Genomic DNA, 21599 nt, shown 5'->3' with positions numbered 1-21599 from the left:
CGTTGGACCATGATACGGATGTAACTTTATTCGTATCCTCTCTGAACCTTATCAGCATTATCCTTATCGATGAGATAGAACTCACTCGGCACCACTTCCCAAAGCACTCACACTCCCCGTCTCCGCATCCCACACATAGCCCATATCCCCCAACCCAATCGCCACCCTATTGGCGCAGCTCCAATCAATCAAATCCAAGTAATAATCATCCTCAAATCCTGGCGCATCAAGCACTCTCTCCGGCATGTACGGCGGTGCTCGCTTCTTGGTATCTTTACCCGAGTGGGATCCAGTGCCCCGGTTGGCCGAGGCGGATGATTGAAGAAGGTAGTTTCGCTGGGCATCGAGATGGGAAGTAGCGTGGGACGCGAGTGGTGGGGCGGATTGGAAGGACAGGATTCGGCGGTTAGAGTTGAGACCGAGAGATGCTTGAAGTGAGAGTGTCGATTGGTCCTGGGATAAGGAATGATCGACAGAGGTATCAGGGGTATGCCCAGCACTATCGATAGCTAATGTCGGTAAAGTAGAGCTGGAATGAGAATTGTGCGAGAGGGACGCAGGACGGGCAGGCACGAAACGGTCAAGTTCTCGGCGAGTATCTTTGGAGTCTTTCCGCTCTCGGACGTCAATGGTGTAAGGGATTGAGGAACCCTTGGAAGAGATGTCCATCCGGCCCATACCCTGGCGAAGGGACGCTAGGGTAGAGTCAGAGGTGGAACTATTTCCTCTGGATTTCTTGGGAGAATTTGGTTTGGTTATAAATGGGTTGGAGCTGTGCATTGGTTAGTGAGACAGTCGTGGTGCGGGACACGACCATGGATCAAGCGGGGGCACAACTTACACGTCTCCAGGGAGGTTGCTAGATGTATTTTCTTCAAGCATAAAGGACTGTTTGACTAACCAAGCAAATGGGAAAATTCAATGTTTGTTTGTTCTGTTCGAGGAAAAAGCATTCACGCCTGGGGTACTGTGCTTACGTAATATACTCACCCAGTTTCATTTTAGCATATCGAACGCCACCTGCAAGCCGAGGGAGAAAATTCAAAAGTCACTCTTCACTATCTCAAGAGGCCTATCAACTTCTTCATGAGGTCAAAAAGTTGCATGCTTGGACTGAAGCGGACTATTGCCACGATCCAGCGTTCCGGTACAGTCTCTTATTTTACGTAATACATATGATTATCTTTTGTTCCCTTCGAATTCGTTGGCCTCTTCGTTGTGTTTTTGTTGACATCTTTGCTTTTCTACTTTACCTATAATCGACACTTCATACTCATTTGCGGCGCTGCTATGTCATCGCAAACTTTTGGAAAGAAGATTTATTGTTTTTCGGGGTTTAATCATCTCAGCTGGGTTTGAGCCCTCTACACTCGAACTAATTTGGCGTGAGTTTGAACTGACTCCATGTTTCGCTGTTCTCCATAGTGACTACTACTTTTATCCGTCGACAGACATGATGTACAATATTTATTTCAAGTACAGAGCTAATTAACCATGTAGTCCACTACGATTAGCGATGCGACCGGTAGCTATGGCTGTCGCAGGTCCAGGGCCAACATCATGGCTCCATCGTATAGCCCTCTTTTCCTCTCGCAGCCCTATGCCAGCTAGCTCTTCCCGTTCTTCTTCTTCTACTACTTCACAAAAGTCAAGGCGCAAACCTTCCAGCTTCAAACCCACCCCCAAATCCCAACACCCTCCTTCAAAAAAACCTATCACTCTACGAAGAATGGATGTTATCGAGAACGATGTCATCCTCCTCCGCCCACCCCCTGATTACCCCATCACAGCTCAACTCGAAGAGCTATCAATCGCCATGAAGGAATATAATCTCGACCGTGTCATATTTATATGGTCACATCTTGTCGATCTCGGCGCAATATCCCGATTTGACTCAATAACGTTCAAATACATCTCCGAATTCATTGCCGACATCCTCCATCGTCGCGGATCTCCCAATTTGAATAAGCTAGCAGCCATCTCTCCAGAGAAGTATGGTCTTCTTCTTAACATGTCAATCGAGTCAGCCGCTCGGGACCATATCTCCGGTTTCTTCTTCATCCTCCTCCGCCTGCTCGAAATCGGTCGACCAGGTGACGTTGTGAATGCGTTCAACACATGCAAAGTCAAGATGAGAGAATTGCAAGGAAAAGATGCGAATGATTTGCTTTCGTGGGATAGAGAGAAACGTCTTGCTGCGAGATTGGAAGGGGAAGGTCTGAGGTCACTTATGATGGTCAACATTGCGGCTCTTACCTTGCTTGATCAGTGCGATGAAGCTGCTCTTTTCGGTATGCTCGACGCCACAGCCGACCTTCGTCCCAATTCCAAGTTCAATTTTGCTCCTATCCATCGCTCCCTCTCCCGCGCCAATGTTAGTAACAAACAACACGACCTATACTCTCAATTTCGGCAGAATGTCGATAAACTCATTCTCGCATTACAATGTTACCACCCCAATGCCTTTGTACATCGTATAACCATTCATGGTCGAGCCAAGACATTTGGAGCATTAAACAAACTTTATCAACAAGTGTTGGAAGCGACAGTCGGTCCAGATGCTTTTGTAAAGGTCAGGAATCTAGGAGATCATTCAGCGCACTTTCAATCGTCAAAACATATTCCTCTTCCTGCCATTGTCTGGCGTAAGTGTGTTCTGCTCGCTTAACCTCTGAACATGAGCTGATAAAACAACACATTGCAGACCAGTTCCTTCGAGCATTCGAACATCGCAACGACGTAGATCGTATCGTCTCGATGATCGACACCGACCTGCCGTTACGCAATCTCCGTCCCGATTCAACGATCCTCTCCCTCGCCATGGTCCATATGGCCATCATCTCCACTCGTCTTCACCTCCCTCTCCAAACTCGCCAAAACGCCCGATATTGGGCGGATGAATACTGGCGACGACTCGCGCAGAACGGGTGGCACATGGAGGATCTAGCGTTCAGTCGGAGGGTAAGGACGTTGGATATTCTGGGCAGGAAAGAGGCGCAGCTGAAAGGCGAAGTGGACAAGCTGTACGATATGGCAAAGGCTGGACATCTATCGAAAATAGGCAGGCAAACGCGTGCAGCGTTTGTCGAAAGTTTCATGGCTCGAAACGACATCAAGCAAACGCTCGACGTGTTTAAAATGTTTCCTCACAACCCTTCTGCGGAACAGCATGATTTCACCCCTGCCGTATCCGCATTCATCCGCCTTTTAGCCACTCGTAATTACACGGCAAACAAGTCATTCACATTCTGCGCTCGCATTCTCAAACTGGTTGCTCAAACGGGTACACCCATCGAAACCTCTACTCTCGGCCCTCTGCTCTCTATACAACTCAATGCCGGTCTCCCCATCCAACCGGCAGTCGACACTATTCTCTCGCATAGCCTTACGCCTACCCATCCTATTCCGGGGATAAATAAATGGACCCGAATCCTGACTGGACTCTTGACGAAATGGTCTCACTGTCGGCCTGCGACCAAAGTGGAGCTAGAAGCTGGATTGTACATTCTCTCCAAGGCTCGAGATGAAGATCTCTACGGCCGGAAGAGGGAGAGGGAATACGATCTTTGGCTCGCATTCCTCCGTCCTGCTGCAAAGACGACATCACTCAATAATGAAGAGCGATATGAGATCATCGAAACGGCAATGTCACTCTTCCCGCGTGGTGGGAAAGGAAAGCTGTCAACCATTGTGTGGTTTGAGGTGGTGCATGCGTTGGTGACGAGACCTGATGGGTTGGGGTTCGGCGAAGGATGGGCGAGGTGGTGTGAGCTTGTAAAAATAAGAGAATTGGAAGGGATTTGGTGGGATAGAATGTTGAGGACGATCGTCAGGATCAACCATAATTTTGCTGTCAATCTTGTGCGATCAGCGTGGGAGCATGGGAACACGAAAGTGAGAGTAGATGAAGCGTTCTGGATGCGAGCTGAGGCGGAAGGACTGGTGAAAGAGTTGGGGATTGAACAACACCTGGAAAAGAAACGGAATGGGTTGGTGGAGGGAAAAAGCTGGAGACAGAATTTGGTGACGCACATGATGGAAGAAGATGATGATATGGTGGACTGGGACATGATGCTAGGTAAGGAAGAGGTTATTGATGAAGTGGAAGCAGAGTATGGGGGCGGGGACGAGCTGTCGATGGGGGAAGAAGAGTAATTATGTACTTGTCCACCGGGGAATCAAATTGGCGCAGGTTTTCCATCCAACTATAAACTTCATCATGAAAGCTTACTCACTATTCCATCATCGGAGAACACATGTCAGCCCTTTATTACCTCGCGGCTTGGCCCCATATCCTCCAGAATCCCTGACACTTCGATCGCCAAAGCCTCGTGCTTGCCCGATCCTCCACTAAAAATTCATCCCCCTCCAAACAGTGTCCTTCCGTCCCATCTCGTAAGATAACCAGGAAGAGGAAGGCGGACTAGGTGAAAATATGTGGTTGTACAAGTACAGGTATACAGTATTCGCTCGTAGTGATTCTACGTAATTCTCTCGAGGTCTTCACAACTGCTGCATCCTAGGTTGTTGCGTTCGTTGGTTGATCTTAAACCAGTCTTTGATACTATTCCCCGTCATTATTATGTCTAATCCTGGCGATAACATGTCGACGACCAGTCTTTCAACGCTCTACTCCCCAGCATGTCCCCCATCCATATACTCCGGATATTTTGACGGATCACAAAGTTCCCAGCCTCCTTCTTGATCGCGTTTGACATGACCCACCGGTATCTCAGCACAATGACCCAGAAAGCTGCCGCTATGACAAAGTGCAGAGTGTGCAATTTTCTTATGATGAAAGATTACCTGAGTATGCACCTGTCTCATCGTTTTGCTTCGCTCGACCTTGCGGATCGCCCTTCGCCCGTTCTTCCACCGCCACGTATTCCCTCGCCTCCGGATTGGAAGAACATTATACTAACTACCCAACCGCGTCTGAATCCGAGCCTCAGCGCGCTTATTTCTATTACGAGTACATCGTGCTGCGGCATTTCTTTATCCGCATGTCTAAAACGACCAGAATGATCGGGACGCGAGAGGGAGAGTTTGTAAGGAGAGTCGCTTGATAGAATTGAAAGTTGATACAAACACATCTTGAATCCTCTCATTATTCCGTCATAATGTCAATGTCTTACTCTCCAGATTGCTCCCCCTACCCTCCAGAATCCCTGGCATACTTGATCGCCGGCCCCTTGTTGCTGCCCGATCCTCAGCGAAAAGCTCCTCCCTTCCCTCTTCCTCTCAAACCAGTGTCTCGCCGGCCCATATCCAGGCTTGGCGTGCACAGAGAATTTCATTCTCCTATGATGCGAATTATTTAGCGAAACTGTCACATCATCTCTCCAACATATCCTTTTATGAACCGCCCCAGTTCGCAATCTCCAGGGCCGCTCCTGACCCACCCAGAATACGCTCGGAAGACGACGTGAAACTATTCATCGATCTTTACCCTCTCGACTGGGTCAATGGAATCCTCCGACGACAGTTGGTAGACGATACCGGGTACGAGTTTATACAGTGGGCATTTCTGGAACTGCATTCGCATGCCCATCCCGACGCAATTCTATGTGAAGGAATTGTAAACACGATCGAGCAACATATCCCTCAATCTATGAAGATGCTCAAAGTTATGAGCTCTGAGTTGATGGCTATGGCAAAAGCTTTAATCAGGAAGGCAAAACAAGACGGCTTTAACATCTCAGTGAAAGAAACTGGCGTGACCTTGGTGGATGGTGGCGAATTCCCAGATCTGAACGATATCGAAATGGAGAGGTTGCGAACCCTGTGGACTGAGGTAAGTACCACCAGAGCTACACATTACTCAACCACTCACTTCTCTACAGATCGTTGATGTCATGCACAGCCGTGGAGCGTGGGCTTCCTTGATTACAGATGGCAGTTACTATTTTGTCTGCCGACGGTCAGTCGATATGATTCTTGATGATTCTCCAAATCCTCGAGTGTTCAATTTCGTATTATCACCTCTTTTGGGTAACCGTGGCCTGGTCAATCTTGGGGCACCACCGGATGATCTTTAGCCTATTCATGCACCTCGACACCTTATTGAGACTCCTGTCGGTTTCTGGGTGGCCTTTTCTTACGATCAGCCGTCAGACCCTGCTTTGCTCACTGCTCCCTCCCGTCCCCTGTCACCCGCTTTCCCAGCTGAGAATAAGGAGTTCAATGGTATAACTAAATGCAGACGGTTTTCAAAGAGATTAAAGGCTCGGCAAATAGCCCCAGAACTTCCATCTTTCACAGTAGGTGCCCTGTATCCGACATTCCTCGACACTTCAAAAAAAGGAAAAAATCTGCTGACCTCGATGAATAGGCTGACCGATTCACACTCGACATATCCTTTGCCCTTGAAGTCCAATTGCAATCCGCATACATCAGTCCTCACTCTCCCCTGCGACCACTCCAACAAGGTTCACTTTATGGGCCCCTGCCCCCAACGTCTGTCAAAACTTTTGACAGCCGCTTTCTCCAGGATACTCTTAGGTTTTCTGGGATCCGATCTCCTACCACGCATGGGAAAATTACTCTGGACAAGTCCATCGGCTATGGTCGCGTGTGGGATGCTTTCCGTGCCACCAATCGAATTCCCCACATCTTTTTCGACTGCTATCACATCGCGCAGCATAATCGCAAAACTGACATCCCCTTCACTCTTCCCTATCAGGAACCGCCGATTCACCGAATCCCTTGCCCGTGAAGCTGTCTTCAAGGAGGCTCATCTTTACAACACAGCTCTGAAAGACTTGCAAGGCACCGTAGTGCCCATCTGCTTTGGACTATGGGGAAATACGCTGAAACTCCAGTGTCCTTGGGATGTGGAGAGGGAAATATGGATGATGTTATTGGAGGATGTCGGAAAGACTGCATATGACGAGTTGGACCGTAAAGATATGTCAAATCATGTCGACAGTGATAAGTGAGTTAAACTCGCAAAAAGTAAACATATTCTTCTTTCTCAAGCCGCTAACGTCTGTACTACCTATCCAATCCATCCACATTGGGCTCTAGATCAGCGATACTCGACCTATACAACAACCCCACGCGCATCACGTCATCCACGGCGATGTGGATCCTCGTCACTGGCTCCGTCGTCCTGATGGAACGTGGAGTCTGATCGATTTCGATTGCGCAGAGATCATGCATACCGCCGATGATGATAGTGATGATGATGAGGCGAGGAGGGAGATAATTAGGGGAGAGATGTTTCGGGTTCGTGAATTTCTGGATTTGGACACGAAAGCGCCAGACGGTGAGATCATTCCCTTTGATGAGCTTTATCTCGTGAGATGAGCAGCATGGGATTTCCTTGTTTGCATAACTGTACCTTTACTGGATGACAACATGCAATTACATCTGTCACGCGTTCAAGATAAAGTCGAGACAGCGGATCTGTCTTGATAAACCATTGCCTCTCGAAATACATCACGGCTTCGTGCAAGTCATAGTTTGCGGAAGCAGACACTCAGCCTGCCAACGTGGCTGAAAAAATAATGTGAAATACTTTCCCAAGGTTGCACCACCTAGCATCCCGGAGCATGGGGCAATTAAAAATTATATCCGTTCATTATTCAAAGGCTATGGCGTCACAAGTGATCTTCCAATATTCTATCCCATCCCCTCTTCCAATAAGTTTATTACTGCATTGGTCATACATAATGAAACACTTATATACACGACGTCCTGGCCTTTACACGCTATCACAGCTGCCTCACAGTAAAATCCTTCCGTCCCTCAATTCTCCCAGATCCGCGCATACTGACTGACCTCACTGCGTCGTACATTCCCTCTCCCCATCTGCTTCGTCCTCCAAATTAGCCACTGTCACTCCCCTGCTTTCCAGAAGCTGCAACAACGCCGCCGACTCAAAGATGGAGCCACTAACGAACCTTGGAGGGCGCGTGTTCCGATCGACAATGGTAGATGCCAAGTGAGAACGATTGAAAGAGATGGATGGGGCTGGGCGGTTGTGGATAGGGGAAAACATCTGCGATAAAAAAATGGAAGGAAACAGGCTGTCAGCCATGGGGGTCCATGGAACATCAGGGTATCGACAAGGAGGCTTACTTTGACTGTACTGTCGATACCGCTTACTGCGATCAACGGTAAAGTTGGATGTTGTTCCATTACTAGGTTTGCAACCCCATCAGCTCTCCTACAATGCTCGATGGCTGAAAAATGTCCTACCATTCACAACTGACCCATCACCCTCCCAGATTCCTTCAAGCCGGCCCGATTCTTTGTCCCATACAAAGAAATACCCATCATCAGAACCCGATGCGATCTTGTCTGATTTTGTTCCCAAAAAATTACCTGATCACCCCGCACACGTTTAATTAGCTTACGCCCCGTGATAACTAAACCATGAGCATGATTGTAAAGAAGAAGGGAACGTACAGTCCTTGACAGTCTCCACGTTTCTCGCGCCCTTGAACATCCGTCTTGGGTGAATGATTTCGACGTTATCATACGCTTCGCGAGGTGCTGTACTTGAGTGCCCGCCAAAGGGGAAGCCAAATATTGGCGAGTCAAAGAACTCATCATCGTCAAACATGGCTTCATCCTCATCGTCCTCGTCCTCATCCTCATCCTCATTTTCATCTTCATGTCCATCGTCATCTTCATTCTGAGGACCGTTCTCATCTCCATTTCTTACCAAATCCAAATAGTCGTCTGACATGAGATAGTCCATCCCATCCCCACGCTCTTCCAAACTACGCACAGGGCCGACAATATTATACTCTCCGGAATCATGTTGAAAGCCTTGCGCAAGGCCTCGTAGATGAGCGAAATCTGCTGAGTCCCAAGTGGTCAAGTTGACTTATATAGTGAAGAAAGGTGGAGATGCTGAACTTACCACCTTCATCGCTATCCTCTTCTTCCTCTCTCTCCTCTTCTGCTATCTGACGTTCCAAAAGGGATGCCAGGTCCTCAATGCGGCCGCTCACACTCTCCCCGTCCGTTGAAATTTGACGTCCATCACGACCCCTTCCACTATCACTGATATTTCTTGTTGACATCCTTCTCTCCCTTGAAACTGGTTCATCTGTGTTCTCAACGCCTTCCCCTGCACCACTCTGCGGTAATACACCAGTGGGGTCATGGGATTTCGAGCGGCGAGAGCGCCCGGATGATATCTCGGGGGCTATAACGGATGAAGCTGAAGGAGAGCGAGCGGAAGGAGAAGAGGGGGAGTCATGTATTGAGAAAAGGGCTGTTGAGTGCTTCATAAAGTTGACAGCCACCTGACTTTCGATCAGCATCTATGCCGCAAATTACACTGAAATGACATACCTCGTCAGCATTCTCGCCACTCATCTTCACACAGCTGACATGTCTTTCCCCATCAAATAACCGCCTTCTGCCTCTTGGTGATACAGTTTCCCATTCTTCATCCGGGAGACCGAGCTTTCGCACACAGTAAACGTCCCCGGCGGATTTAATGTATGGACCCCAGGAGGGAGTTTGGCGGGGGAGCATTCGGCGGTCACATATGTAAGCCTGGCTGTGTTGTCAGCATTAACCAGCGAGGTAAAGTAAAGTGATTTACATAAGGCGATGTTCCAGCCACAGCAAAGATATGAGGAGTCACTGTGCTCACGCTCAAACTATATAGATCCACTCCTCTGGGCGCTTGGAAAAGCGCTTCGGGACATTCAGAGCTGCAGGAATGAGGTCGACGAAGATCATGTTGGCGGACCGTACCGTCCTCTGATACGGTCAGGAAAAGGGAAGGCGAGTTCTCCGTAGCTATTCGTTTCACCCGGTTTTTATGGCATTTGAGGAGGGTTACTCTGTAAAGCATGATTAGTTCTGATTTCAGCGCTGCCAAAGAAACCTACCCTTCTCCTGAAACACCATCCAGCTCCCAGTCGCCCGATTCTCCCATGCGCCTTCCGAGGCTCTCAACGTCATACACTCTGACATCCCGATCTCCAGCCACGCTGACAATACGGGGTGTGTTCGCGTATGGAAGAAATTTAGCCGAGAATATATTTGCGCGGTGTCCCGTGGATATGGTTTCTGAGAGTTTGAGCGGATGAGGTGAAGGGGAGAAGTGTGATGTAGTATCAGGTTGCCAGATACATATTCTAATAGCTTGCTCAATTGATCTGATTGTCTTGGGACCGACTGTCTTGGGGACGAAAAGAACTTACCTCCTGTCGTCCGATCCCGAAAGCAGCGTCTGTCCGTCATCACTCCAGCTTAACGCATTCACACACCTATCGCTCGTTAGCGCATATGATTCCTCACCATGAAACCCACCCATGGTGACCTTGTTGGTTGTCTCCAAGTACCTGGACACGATCGAGAGTCTCCCACATGTTCCTGTCGTTGTGTGAATGCGATTCCCGGTGGGGCTGGAATGCCTTTGGGAGTGGGCGAATAACATGGCGCGGCATTTTGAATGGCAGATAGACTATCAGACACAGGACGATCGCCAGGATAAAGCATGGAAGACAGAGTTGAAAGGCTATTCGAACACTTGACGGACTTCGGTCACTCCAACGTCACCTCCACTCTTCGCCTCCACTTCCACTTTCTGAAGGATGTTCGTTATGTAAAGATGACAGTTGTGCAGGCCGGCAAAGGGTGGTTGCTGACAGATTGAGCGATGATTATGAATGCCCTCTTCTGCATACATACAGAAGTACAAAGAATTAAAAAATCTGTACAATACAAGGTACAAGAAACAAAAAGAATGTGCGCCAACGGCGATTCGAACGCCGGTCGACTCCTTGAACTTATGGAAGGGAGCCATCCTAACCACTAGACGATTAGCGCATAAAGTGAAAGCTCAAATGTTATTTTTAATATAATCACCCATATAAGCATAAAATAATCTGACTGTTATATTTTTCTTAGTTTCAAACGGTCTCTATCTTGGACTGCTGGATAGATGATGTACGTGTTTGACTTATACATAATAAAAACACATACTAAGGCGCTTTTGAGTTAACTCAGTGGTAAATAAGATGATGCCATGCAGATATGTATATCGCTACTATAAATACATTAATTACTCCTCTTCTCTTCTGAATGCCAGATATCAAACGTCCTTACACCACTTTGCAACAAAGCGCAGGCGGTAGTCACTGACTTTTCCAGACTTTTTCCCAGTTTTTTATGCTGGTTGCTTCTCGAAGAAACCACTCTTAGACTGAAGCAAAAAAGAATTTTACTCTTCTTCATTCTCCTCCTTCTTCCATTCTTCTTCTTTTTCTTTCGGCCTTTGCACTCATCTCATGGTGTTCACCCATCCCTTCGAGCCTAATTACATAAATTAGTTTCGAAATGATTGACGATGGTGAGGTTAAAAGGGAACATACTGGGTGGGTTTCTCCATTTTAGGTTCCTCCATGAGGAAGTAATCTGTTTGTAGAGCAGAATCGGCTAAAAGACGTTGGGAAGGGTCGTAAAATAAAAGGCCTTCAACGAGGTCGAGAGCAGCTGGCGAAAGCCACCTTTTATCATGGTCAACACTGCTTCCAGTCTGCTTGCAGAAACGGACAATCCATGGGTGGCAGATGCTGAAAGGAATACTTACTTTGCAAAACTTGTCCTAAATTTACTCCCAATTTCCTCTTTAGGCTTTACCAACTCATACCATGGCAGTTCTTTGACTGACGGCCATTCGGCTTCTGTTGGAGTACCCAAGAGGGCATATATAACTTCGAGTTGGTTGAGTTCATCGGAACCTTGGAAGATAGGTTTCGTAGTATACAGCTCGAGAATGATACATCTGGGAGATAGGGTAATGAACATCAGCGAAAAAGAAAGGAATGATGGAGAACAGGTGACATACCCGGCAGACCACATATCAACTTCTGGGCCATATATTGTCTCGCCCATAAGCAATTCTGGACTTCGATACCAAAGAGTGATAACCCTATTAGTATAATCCTCTCTGCGTTTCTTTGCATAAACCCTTGCCAGCCCAAAGTCTGCCAGCTTTAGCTCCCCTCTCGAGTTGACGAGGATATTGGAGCCTTTCATATCACGATGGAGGATCGATTGACGGTGAAGATATGATAGACCAGAAAGCATCTGATGCGAAAGTGATTTGATATTCGCCGGAGAGAACTTGATTTCGGGGTGCGCCAAAAGGCCAGTCAAGTCAAACTCCATGTACTCAAGCACCATATAAACCCCACCTCTCTCCACGACCATTTCCACAAGCCTAAGCACGTTTTCATGCTGTAACATCTGCAACAGCTTGATCTCCCGCATCGCTGTAACAGGGAACCCATCCTTCTCGTTCTCCATACGAATCCTCTTGAGAGCGACCGGTTGGTGGGTGATGAGGGAAAGGGCTTTGTAGACTTTGCCGTACGTGCCTTCGCCAACGGCCGCGAGCTTCTGATAGACTAACGTGGCTGCTGGTGGTAAGGGGATTGGGACTTTTTGCGTCTGTGGGTGAGGTTCTGCTCCGGGTGCAGGAGCTTGGAGTTCAGTTCCTGAAACGGGTATCGGTGCAAGTTCAGGCTCAGGTTTTGGAGCAACAACAACAGCCGCGGGGGACACTCTGGCACCCCCAGGCTCCGCCGGCGCTACGTTAACCCCTTCTACCCTTCCGCCTTTTCCAACCTCCTCGAGGTACCTTCTCCCCATTTCTTCCTCCCTCTCCCACTCCTTCTTCGCATCCCAAACCTCTTCTACTCTTTTCACCTCATCATCTCTCGCTTTCCTCCCTAGATATTCGTCCAAGAAAAGGTCGATAGGAGGGGGCGGTGGGGAAGAGGGAAGAGTGGAAAATGAGTCAAATGCTGCGCGAAGAGGGGCAGAGAGGGAAGTAAGAAGGGTTGTATACCGCGTTGAGGCGAGTGTGAGCCGGTGTATGAGTGTATCGGGATGTGGAAGCGCTTCTCCCATGATATCTTGCTCTTTCTCTGGCATCACCTCCTTTTTATCCTCCTTTTCCCCTTTTGCCCCTTGTATTTCTTCTTCATCTTCATCGAACAGACTGACCCTTGCCTTCTTCTTCGGGGAAATCGATTTCCACCCCTTTTTTACCGCCCCACCACTTGGCTGACCAAAAGATATTTTAACAGGCGATGTCCGAGTCTGCAACTCAGCTGTTGGCCCAGCGGTATCAGGTAAAGACTGGAATGAAGATTCAAGCTGTGGGCGAGGAACCGAGATAGGGTCATCAGCTTTAGGTATGTATTCAGCGAAGGACATCGGTTGGGGAGGATATACCGGTGCAGGCGGATGGACGGGAAGTGGAACGGTATCGGACGTGGCGGCCGGCAGAGCATAGCTGTGCTGAGGGGAGGGTGAATAGTCCCGCGAGACAGAAGTAGCTCTCGAAACAGTCGATGGAGGTTGGTACGACTGCTCATAAAGGTACCTTCCACTCTCGCCCCACTTCCTCGTCGTAGAAGTACCTAAAATGCTATTCGCGTTGGCGTTCGTGACGAAATTTGAACGAGATGGGTATTCTCTATCCTGTATAGGACTGCGCCCTTGTCTCTGTCCATGACTGTGGTTTTGGTGGCCGTATGAGTCGGGTGAATCTCTTCGTCGGTCGTAAAAGTCGCTGGGAGGTGGCGGGGCTTGGACATGGGCAGAATGTGGCGGTGAAGGAGCAGTCTGATAATCGTGTCGCAATTGCGATGCAGACGACGTATATCCTCTTGGACCTATTGGGGGGTAATCTCGGTCGCGCCGCGAAGCTTGCCAGCCGCTACCTCTGTCTCTGTCTCGATCTCTGTCCCTTTCTCGATCTCTATCTCTTTCTCTGTCTCTCCGATCATACACATATCCTTTATCCTGCCGCCAATCTTTATCTCGTCTCCCCCCTCTATCTCCCATACCACGATCCCGGCGATGCCCATCCCGATCAGTATCTCGATCCCTCCAGTTCCGATTGCCCTCGTTCTCCCATCCATTATCCCTGCTGTCAAATTTTCCATTTCGATCGTCCTTGTCATACTTTCCGTACTGGTGATTATTATACCTGTCGCGTTTACTCCATCTACCAGAGCTTGATTGCCGATCGCTCATTGAGGGCGACGGTGATCTTTTCCGATGTGATTGTGATGGAGTGTATGTATGAGTCTGTGTCTTGGGAAGGGAATAAGAATTGGATTGAGAATGGTGGGAAGGCGCAGGTGAGCGTGATCGGGAACGGGTACGAGAACGTGAGCGATTCGACAAAGGACTAGGCGAGCGGCGATACGACGATGCCCTGCAAATCCGTCAGCACACTCATCAAATAACCAAATCACGGATATAGAACTGACGCATCCTCCCTCGATCCAACTCCGTAATCAGGACTGTCTCTTTTTCTTGCACCACCTTTCCGTTTCTTGGCCGCAGGTCCCGATGTGCCGTAATCCGGTGACGGCCGACGTGCGCGAGTATGGTGATGACTGGCAGGCGGTTGAGCAGGTGGTAATGGTCGCCGTGTAGCAGGGTAGTTGGACGGGTTCGCAGGGGAAGGAGCAGGGACAGGGGGGGAATATGAACGCCGAGCGGAAGAAAACCGCTCATCTCGCGTAGAGTCGGGTTGCCTTGAAGGTGATTGTCGCCGTTTTCCATTACCACTGTTACCATATCTTGACCTATCGTCCCGCTGATCCCAATCCCGCTGGTCCCACTTGCCATCGTTAGATCCTTTATCATCCCATCTAGATAAATGTGCTTCCTCTTTCACATTCGAAGACGGATCTCGTTCAAACCGTTTCGGAGCTGTCGGTACCGGTGTGCCTCCCCATGTTCTTGCAGGAAGAGCATTAGCGCTGCTCAACGGAGGTTGCTGGGCGGCCGCCGCGAATGTTGGAGGTCTCTTGGTAGGCCTCCAGGATTCTCTTTTGAAGGGGCGGCCAGACATGGCGAATGTGTTATAATTTTTGTTAAGAAACCGATAGGGCAGAAATAGGACGGAATCGTCGCGCGAAATCAACAGCTTTGAATGTTAAAGTGTGATTACGTAATAGTTATCATTGAACTACTGACGGTAAGGAGGGATTGGACCCTAGTCTTTGACTAAAGGTTGGTGGTCGTCCCGATTGAGGTTAGCTGACAACGACAGACGGAATTATGTGTATTTCACCAGCAATAAGTTCCCGACGATTGCCTACTAGGAGGTACCTATCTTACAAGTAGTAAGCAGGAAGAAAACACGTTGAATTACTACTGGCATTTATGACAAGTTCAAAGATCACTCAGATGGAGCGTGCTTCTTGGGACCTGATGTTCGAACACTTGACAACTCTTGAGCAGAACATATGGATCAGAAGTGTGGACAAATTGCTTCCCCTTCGGTTACTCTCGGAGATTGATAAAAGTTGTCCAAATGGTTTCAACGATGAGCGGTTGGACAGGTAGGATATTTTGTTATTGAAACCAGTATTATTTCCCTCTGTGTATGCTACCACTTCCATTTTATGTTGTTCTTCCAGTCAAAGCTTTTGAACTATTGCTCGGGCGTCATAGAATGAAGAAATCGATAGTGAAAGTCACGACGGAACGAAGCGCCGCAATATTCAATTCAGCATTTTGGATGTCCAAGTCCTACTTTACGTAATTAGATTACCGAGTTTTGGATGCTCAAACGAAGGAATGTGGTTACATCCTCTAGCCTTTGCGCTATGTGCAAACCCCACTGTCTGTCCTGGCTGTCGCAGACTAGCACCTCACCAACGACTGCTGGTCAACCTCATACCGGAGAAGAAACAAGAGGAAAAGAGTGTTTGGATATTTCCGACCGGCGGTAGACCTTTCATGGCGGCCATAGCCGACGCTGCGGTTTTTTTAATTATTCCTTCAAGCCCTATAAACTCATCAGCAAAGTCACCCAGACAGACGTAACAATGCTGAAAAATACATAGATGGGAAGGGCCCATAGAGATATGCATATCAATTTTGCCCTCGACTGACCATGCATACATACATATGTTATAGACATTGCCTATATTTCTTCCATGTAAATGCCTAAGCTAGACTTACGTAAGTTTCCGCGGTGGGACGACGCGAGCCGTGTTTCTTCTAAGCCAACTGACGACGAATTCTCTATCTATCCTCTCTTTCCATTTTCCATTTCTTTTATCAAGTGAATAAACATGCCCCCGTCAGGTCCACGCCAGAAGCAATCCAACGACAATCCAAATGTCCGTAACCAAGTATTTGAAAATATCTTTGGGCGGCCTGCACGTGGTCATCATCTCGCAACCCAATCATCACAACAGCAGTATGTCAACCCGGCACAACCAAACTACCCACCGACAATGCCGTATCATCCCACGCCTCCACCACAATCTCAAGTTCCCCCGCCTCCACCACAACCTCAAGTTCCGCCGCAACGACAACCGACATACCCCATGTACCGACCTGTTCCTACACGGAGACCGGACCCGTATGATGGCGTTGAGTACCTGCCAAACGTATGTCGTTTGGTCTGCTTGTATGCTGTCGCTGACAACTCTTGCGGCAACTTGTAGGACAATGAAGGACGGCGCCGCTCATCATTAGCACCTTCATCGTATTCTGCCGCTTCTTCTCCATCCGTGTATTCGCCGAATCCTGAACTATCACCACCTCAACCTACAGTGCGTCTGCCGCCAACAGCGTTTCCTACACCAATGCCAAGGTTGCCTTCTGGGCCTACTCAAGCTTTCCCAGCTGGTGCGATGACGCCTGCCCAGGCGTACCAGGCCTCCCAGGGGTACCCGACATCCAGTGTCGCCTTCCCTAGACCTTCGACTGCTTCTCCTGCTATTCCAACGCAAGCTACGCAGAATATCGGGACACCATTCGATCCCTCGTCCTCTGTTACTTCTTTTTCTACTACCAACTCGGCAACCTCTCGAATCCCCACGAGTACATCTATCACTTCGTTTCACAAACCGACTTCGCAGTCACCGTCGTTGGCAGAAACGTCGAAAGAAAGGTCAGCAACGCCGGATTATATTGGGAAAATGGGCCAATTGGCGTTTGAAAGTAATCCCGGGGAAAATTGGATGGAGGATGTGACAGGTATCAGTGTCAGTCCTGATGATGGTGAGTGGCTTAAGTTTGTCATATGATACGCTCTGACCGAAATTGACAGGCCGTAATCCTGTTCTTCCACCAAAATCTCTGCATGGCCATGGGACGTTGTCAGACATAGGGCGGGCGTCAATGCACAAGCGCATGGCTTCGGATTCATCCATTTTAAGCGGCGATAATGCCACAAAGGCGGGCCTTGCGTGAGTTGCTTCATATTTGGTCCCGTCCTTGCTGACTTGGGTAGATCGCGCTCGCCGGCTGCTTCACCTACCTACGATACGGCATCTTCACCTACTACTCCTACGGTGGACATGTCCTTCCATCCCCGAGCATCTACCGATTCGACCGTTTCTCTCCCGTTGGCACTCCACACGACCGAAAGTCTGCCACCTGGCGCCAGACGAGGCTACGAGAATCGATCGACATCATTCTCTGGCTCTTCTCGTGAAATCATTCGTCCACTCTCCAACCCCGCTGCTAGACTGAGTAACCCTCAAGCTCAGAGTCAGACACGCGCCCCTCTTCCTTCCTTATACCCAGCTATCCTTTCAATGGTCTCTGCTGCGTTCAAATCATACATCCCTCTTGCCGACCTCACCAAAGATGGTATCACGTACAAAGATTCCTTCTCCGGCCAAGCTGCTGTGACACTGATCGCAGAGCTCATCAAGACGTCTGATCGAAATTTGGCTCTGCTGCTCGGTCGAAGCCTTGACGCCCAAAAGTTCTTTCATGATGTGACATACGACCACCGATTGAGGGATAACCCTAAAGAGGTGTACCGATTTAAAGACAGGCTCGCTGCACCCTTTACGGACACAAACGGCAATGGGGAAAGCCCAGTTTCGGAAGGGAGATTGACGAGGAACGGGAGTGGAGCGTCAAGTACGGCGATGGGCTTGGGTGGTGGATTGAAAGCTTTGACAGCTGCAAGGCCTGCAGATTCTTCCTCTTCAATGCATACTGAATCTACACCAGTATCTATGACCCCATCTCGATCTTCGACCATGCCTTTCCTCGACTCCGACTCGCCAGATGGCTTGGACAGCGAAGATACTCTCCCAGTGGGTGTATTCACCCTTCTTACAGACTGTTACTCCCCCACATGTTCGCGCGACAGTCTTTGTTATTCTATCAATTGTCCCAGAAGACTAGAGCAGATGAAGAGGCTAAACATGAAGCCGGAGCCTGGGTTGAATAGGAAGCTCAGTCGTGAGAGTTTAGTGGATGTCAAGGAGACTGGCACTCTGTGGATTCATTCTGTTTCGCAAGAGATCTTGGATAGTGTGGATGATAAAGAGAAGAAGAGGCAGGAAGCCATCAACGAAGTTATCTACACGGAGAGGGACTTTGTCAGGGATCTGGAGTATCTTCGAGATGTGAGTAGACCTTATAGGTAATTACCAAGTGCTAACGACATATAGTCATGGGTCAAACCGCTACGGACGCAAGAAGTCATCGATGCCAAGCGCCGAGACGACTTTGTCCGACAAGTATTTTGGAATGTCCACGACGTCCTCTCCGTAAACCATGTCCTCGCCGAACGTCTCACGAAGCGCCAGAAAAAGGAACCAGTCGTGTCACGTATTGGCGACATCTTTCTCGAACGTGTCCCACTCTTCGAACCGTTTGTCACCTATGGTGCCCATCAACTTTTCGGCAAGTATGAATTCGAGAAGGAAAAAGGCGCGAACCCAGTTTTCCAAAAGTTTGTGGACGATACAGAAAGAAAACCAGAGTCAAGAAAGTTGGAGTTGAACGGTTACTTGACAAAACCCACTACACGTCTGGGTCGTTATCCTCTCTTACTGGAAGCTGTCCTCAAATATACTCCTGACGATCATCCGGATAAGGAGGATTTGCCAGAGGTGATCAAGATGATTAGAGGGTTCTTGACGAAAGTGAACGCGGAGAGTGGGAAGAGTGAGAATATATTTGAATTGGCGCAAATCGAGCAACAGCTGGTGTTCAGGCCAAATGAAAGGATTGTAAGTCTCGAAGTGAGAAAGATTATGAGCAAATCTTGACGTTGATACGTTCTTATAGGATCTGCGACTGCGAGACAAGAATCGGCAGTTAGTGCACAAGGGTCCGTTGAAGAGAAGAGGTGGCAATCGAGAAGAGATTGCAGATTTACTGGGCTTTTTATTTGACCATGCGTTTTTGCTTGTCAAGCCCAAATGGGTAAACAAGAGTGAGCAGTACAAGGTTTATCGCCGAGTGAGCCCTTTTTTGTCAAATAAAATGCTGCAAAACATGAAGCTAACAACTTCTGCGTGGAATAGCCAATTCCTCTCGAGTTACTTGTCCTCGTCACTCCAGATGAACAATACAACTCTGGCAAATTGTCATATGGCCATGGGCGTTCCCGACTCATCACACGTCACCCCAACTCAAAAACCAACCACTCTTCCCAGAATAACTCTATAACAGCCCCTCCGAAGCCAGAATCAAAACACGGTTTTTCGATTACGATCCTTCACCTCGGCAAAAAAGGCTATTCGATGCAGCTATGGGTTGACACTCATATTGGGAGGAAAAAGTGGTTGGAGAATATAGATAAGCAACAAGGGTTGTTGAGGGAGAAGAGTACGGTTTTCGTTAGCGAAACTATCACTGAAGGAATTTTGAGCGGTGTGAGGAAAGTGAACTGTTCTAGTCCTTATGGTGAGTTCTTTTCGTTGTTGTGAATGATGTATGCTGATGATTGGGAAGATCAAGGGAATAGGATGATCTTCGGTACAGATGAAGGTGTTTACTTCGCCAACTTGCGCGATGAAAAGCTCCGCGAACCAGTAAAAGTCATTAACCTTATCGACGTCACTCAAGTCGATGTTATCGAAGAGTTCCAACTCCTCATTGTCCTTCACGAGAGATGTGTCACTACCTTCCCACTTGACAGTCTTGACCCTTCCGATCCCAATGCCGCTCTCAAGCGAGGGAAACGCATTTCATCGCACACAAGCTTTATCAAATCGGGTGTATGCCTCGGCAAGACTTTGGTTGCGATCGTCAAGAGCTCAACGTTGAGCAGTACAATTAAAGTGATGGAACCTGTGGATCTGAGTCAAAATCGGAAAAAGACACAAGCGGGGTTTATGAAAAGGCTCAATGGCAAAGACGACGCATTGAAGCTTTTCAAGGTTAGTCATCATTTCATGTTCCTGATTCGCAGATTCTGACACTTCATCTAGGAATTCTATATTCCTACGGAATCCAGCTCTGTCCATTTCCTGAAGACGAAGCTCTGTGTCGGCTGCACCAAGGGGTTCGAGATTGTCGACCTAGAGACACTTGATATGCAGGGTTTGCTCGATCCGTCAGATGGATCGCTGGACTTTGTGTTAAAGAGGGATAACGTCAGACCGATTGCAATTTACAGAATCGAAGAGGATTTCTTGCTGTGCTACGACGGTGAGTCTATATGGTAGCCCCAGATATTTTGCAAGATGCTGATGGAAGCAGAATTTGCGTTCTATGTAAACAAGAACGGATGGCGGTCAAGGCCTAAATGGGCGATTGTTTGGGAGGGCATTCCCACATCTTTTGGTAAAGTCTTACCATACTGAGCGATTGCCGAAACAGATGAACTAACGAAAAATAGCATTGCAATATCCATATGTCATTGCGTTTGAACCGACGTTCATTGAAGTGCATCACGTTGAAACTGGCCATCTGGTCCAGATCATCCCTGGGAACAATATCCAATGCCTCTTCGCCGACACTCCTCCTTCACGAGTCAATGCCCCTTTACCACCGAATCGCATGATGTACGCTCCGCCCACTCTCGGGACTCCCCCTTATGCCCGTCCTCCCAATATGCCAGGGTATCCTGCTTATCCCAACGTATCTTATCCTGGTCATCCCCAACAACCTCGACAAACCTCTAACGGCGCATATCCTCCTCACCGCATAAATCAAGCACCTAGTGCCGGAGTACGTCACCCTCAGCAAACGCCAATGGGCTACGGTATGCCTGCACCCCACCCGCCACCCCTTATGAACCGATTCGCAAGGCCTCAGGTTGTTTTCGTCAGCGATGACAGCCATGTTCAGTTCCTCAAATTCCCACCTGCTTCTCATTCTCATCCTCAAAGGCCTGTCATGACGCACTACCAGACTGCACCTGCCGGGCACTCAGCCAGATCCTCTCGGTAACCCTTATTAATTTAACGCCTTTTATAAACACTTAGCATACGATACAGCATCTTGATAGGCGATAGTTCGCCTTCATTACTTTGATTTGATTTGAAATTTTACATATTGAGCATCGGGTGGACGTGACTGACATCACTATCGAAGGATGGAAAAGGAGAATGTCATTACCGTGTACGAGGCTGTTTTGTCAACCCTCTGGGCCTTTTCCTTCACTTGTCTCATTCCTCTGTTTTTGTAGCATCATTTATCCTTGGTCGTTAGTGGTGATACATTCCACATAGTATACGATTGGTACGATTCCCCATGCATAAAGCTCATCAAAACCTAGAATAGCGAAGAATCGCAGACCCGGACCAATGTAGGGCATCGAGGTGAGTGATAATTGTGAGGAATGTGTCAGTCAGCTTGTGCAAAAAAGTTTAAGATATAGTACT

General features: G+C 48.3%; 5 protein-coding genes and 1 non-coding gene across 6 annotated transcripts in view; 2 read left to right on the top strand and 4 right to left on the bottom strand.

Annotated features, from left to right (window-relative positions):
* The window catches only part of CNBH4130 (hypothetical protein), a gene marked incomplete at both ends in the record, with an annotated part of 1736 nt that extends 854 nt beyond the window's left edge, over positions 1-882 (bottom strand). The window contains 3 exons of the mRNA XM_768868.1: positions 1-41; positions 86-772; positions 842-882. The exon at positions 1-41 is cut by the window's left edge and continues 301 nt beyond it. Coding sequence (XP_773961.1) covers positions 1-41; positions 86-772; positions 842-882 — 769 coding nt within the window. The remainder of the gene's footprint in view (positions 42-85; positions 773-841) is intronic.
* Positions 883-1104: 222 nt separating this feature from the next.
* On the top strand, positions 1105-4155 carry CNBH4120 (hypothetical protein; the record flags this gene model as incomplete). The annotated part of the gene is made up of 3 exons (XM_768867.1): positions 1105-1166; positions 1501-2645; positions 2705-4155. 3 exons carry the CDS (start codon positions 1105-1107, stop codon positions 4153-4155), a joined length of 2658 nt encoding a protein of 885 aa, XP_773960.1.
* A 3628-nt stretch (positions 4156-7783) lies between these two features.
* CNBH4110 (hypothetical protein) lies at positions 7784-10418 on the bottom strand (the record flags this gene model as incomplete). The annotated part of the gene is made up of 10 exons (XM_768866.1): positions 7784-8002; positions 8083-8108; positions 8203-8328; positions 8413-8811; positions 8873-9260; positions 9310-9516; positions 9566-9809; positions 9858-10106; positions 10173-10238; positions 10282-10418. 10 exons carry the CDS (start codon positions 10416-10418, stop codon positions 7784-7786), a joined length of 2061 nt encoding a protein of 686 aa, XP_773959.1.
* Positions 10419-10720: 302 nt separating this feature from the next.
* Positions 10721-10800, bottom strand: CNBHt070. The gene is given in 2 exon segments: positions 10721-10756; positions 10763-10800. It is a non-coding gene; the product is annotated as a tRNA-Gly (tRNA).
* A 404-nt stretch (positions 10801-11204) lies between these two features.
* On the bottom strand, positions 11205-14851 carry CNBH4100 (hypothetical protein; the record flags this gene model as incomplete). The annotated part of the gene is made up of 6 exons (XM_768865.1): positions 11205-11286; positions 11346-11480; positions 11564-11758; positions 11822-13137; positions 13216-14206; positions 14262-14851. 6 exons carry the CDS (start codon positions 14849-14851, stop codon positions 11205-11207), a joined length of 3309 nt encoding a protein of 1102 aa, XP_773958.1.
* A 1231-nt stretch (positions 14852-16082) lies between these two features.
* On the top strand, positions 16083-21165 carry CNBH4090 (hypothetical protein; the record flags this gene model as incomplete). Its single annotated transcript, XM_768864.1, has 11 exons — positions 16083-16403; positions 16461-17019; positions 17069-17207; positions 17252-18386; positions 18432-18995; positions 19054-19227; positions 19293-19674; positions 19723-20150; positions 20202-20421; positions 20473-20556; positions 20612-21165. The coding sequence occupies 11 exons, from the start codon at positions 16083-16085 to the stop codon at positions 21163-21165; spliced, it is 4560 nt and encodes a 1519-aa protein (XP_773957.1).
* Positions 21166-21599: the final 434 nt, after the last annotated feature.

This window comes from Cryptococcus neoformans, chromosome 8 (genome assembly GCF_000149385.1).
Source record: "Cryptococcus neoformans var. neoformans B-3501A chromosome 8, whole genome shotgun sequence".
NCBI lineage: Eukaryota > Fungi > Basidiomycota > Tremellomycetes > Tremellales > Cryptococcaceae > Cryptococcus > Cryptococcus deneoformans.
The sequence above is the reverse complement of the archived record's forward strand: the minus strand, read 5'-3'. Positions and strand labels throughout refer to the sequence as shown.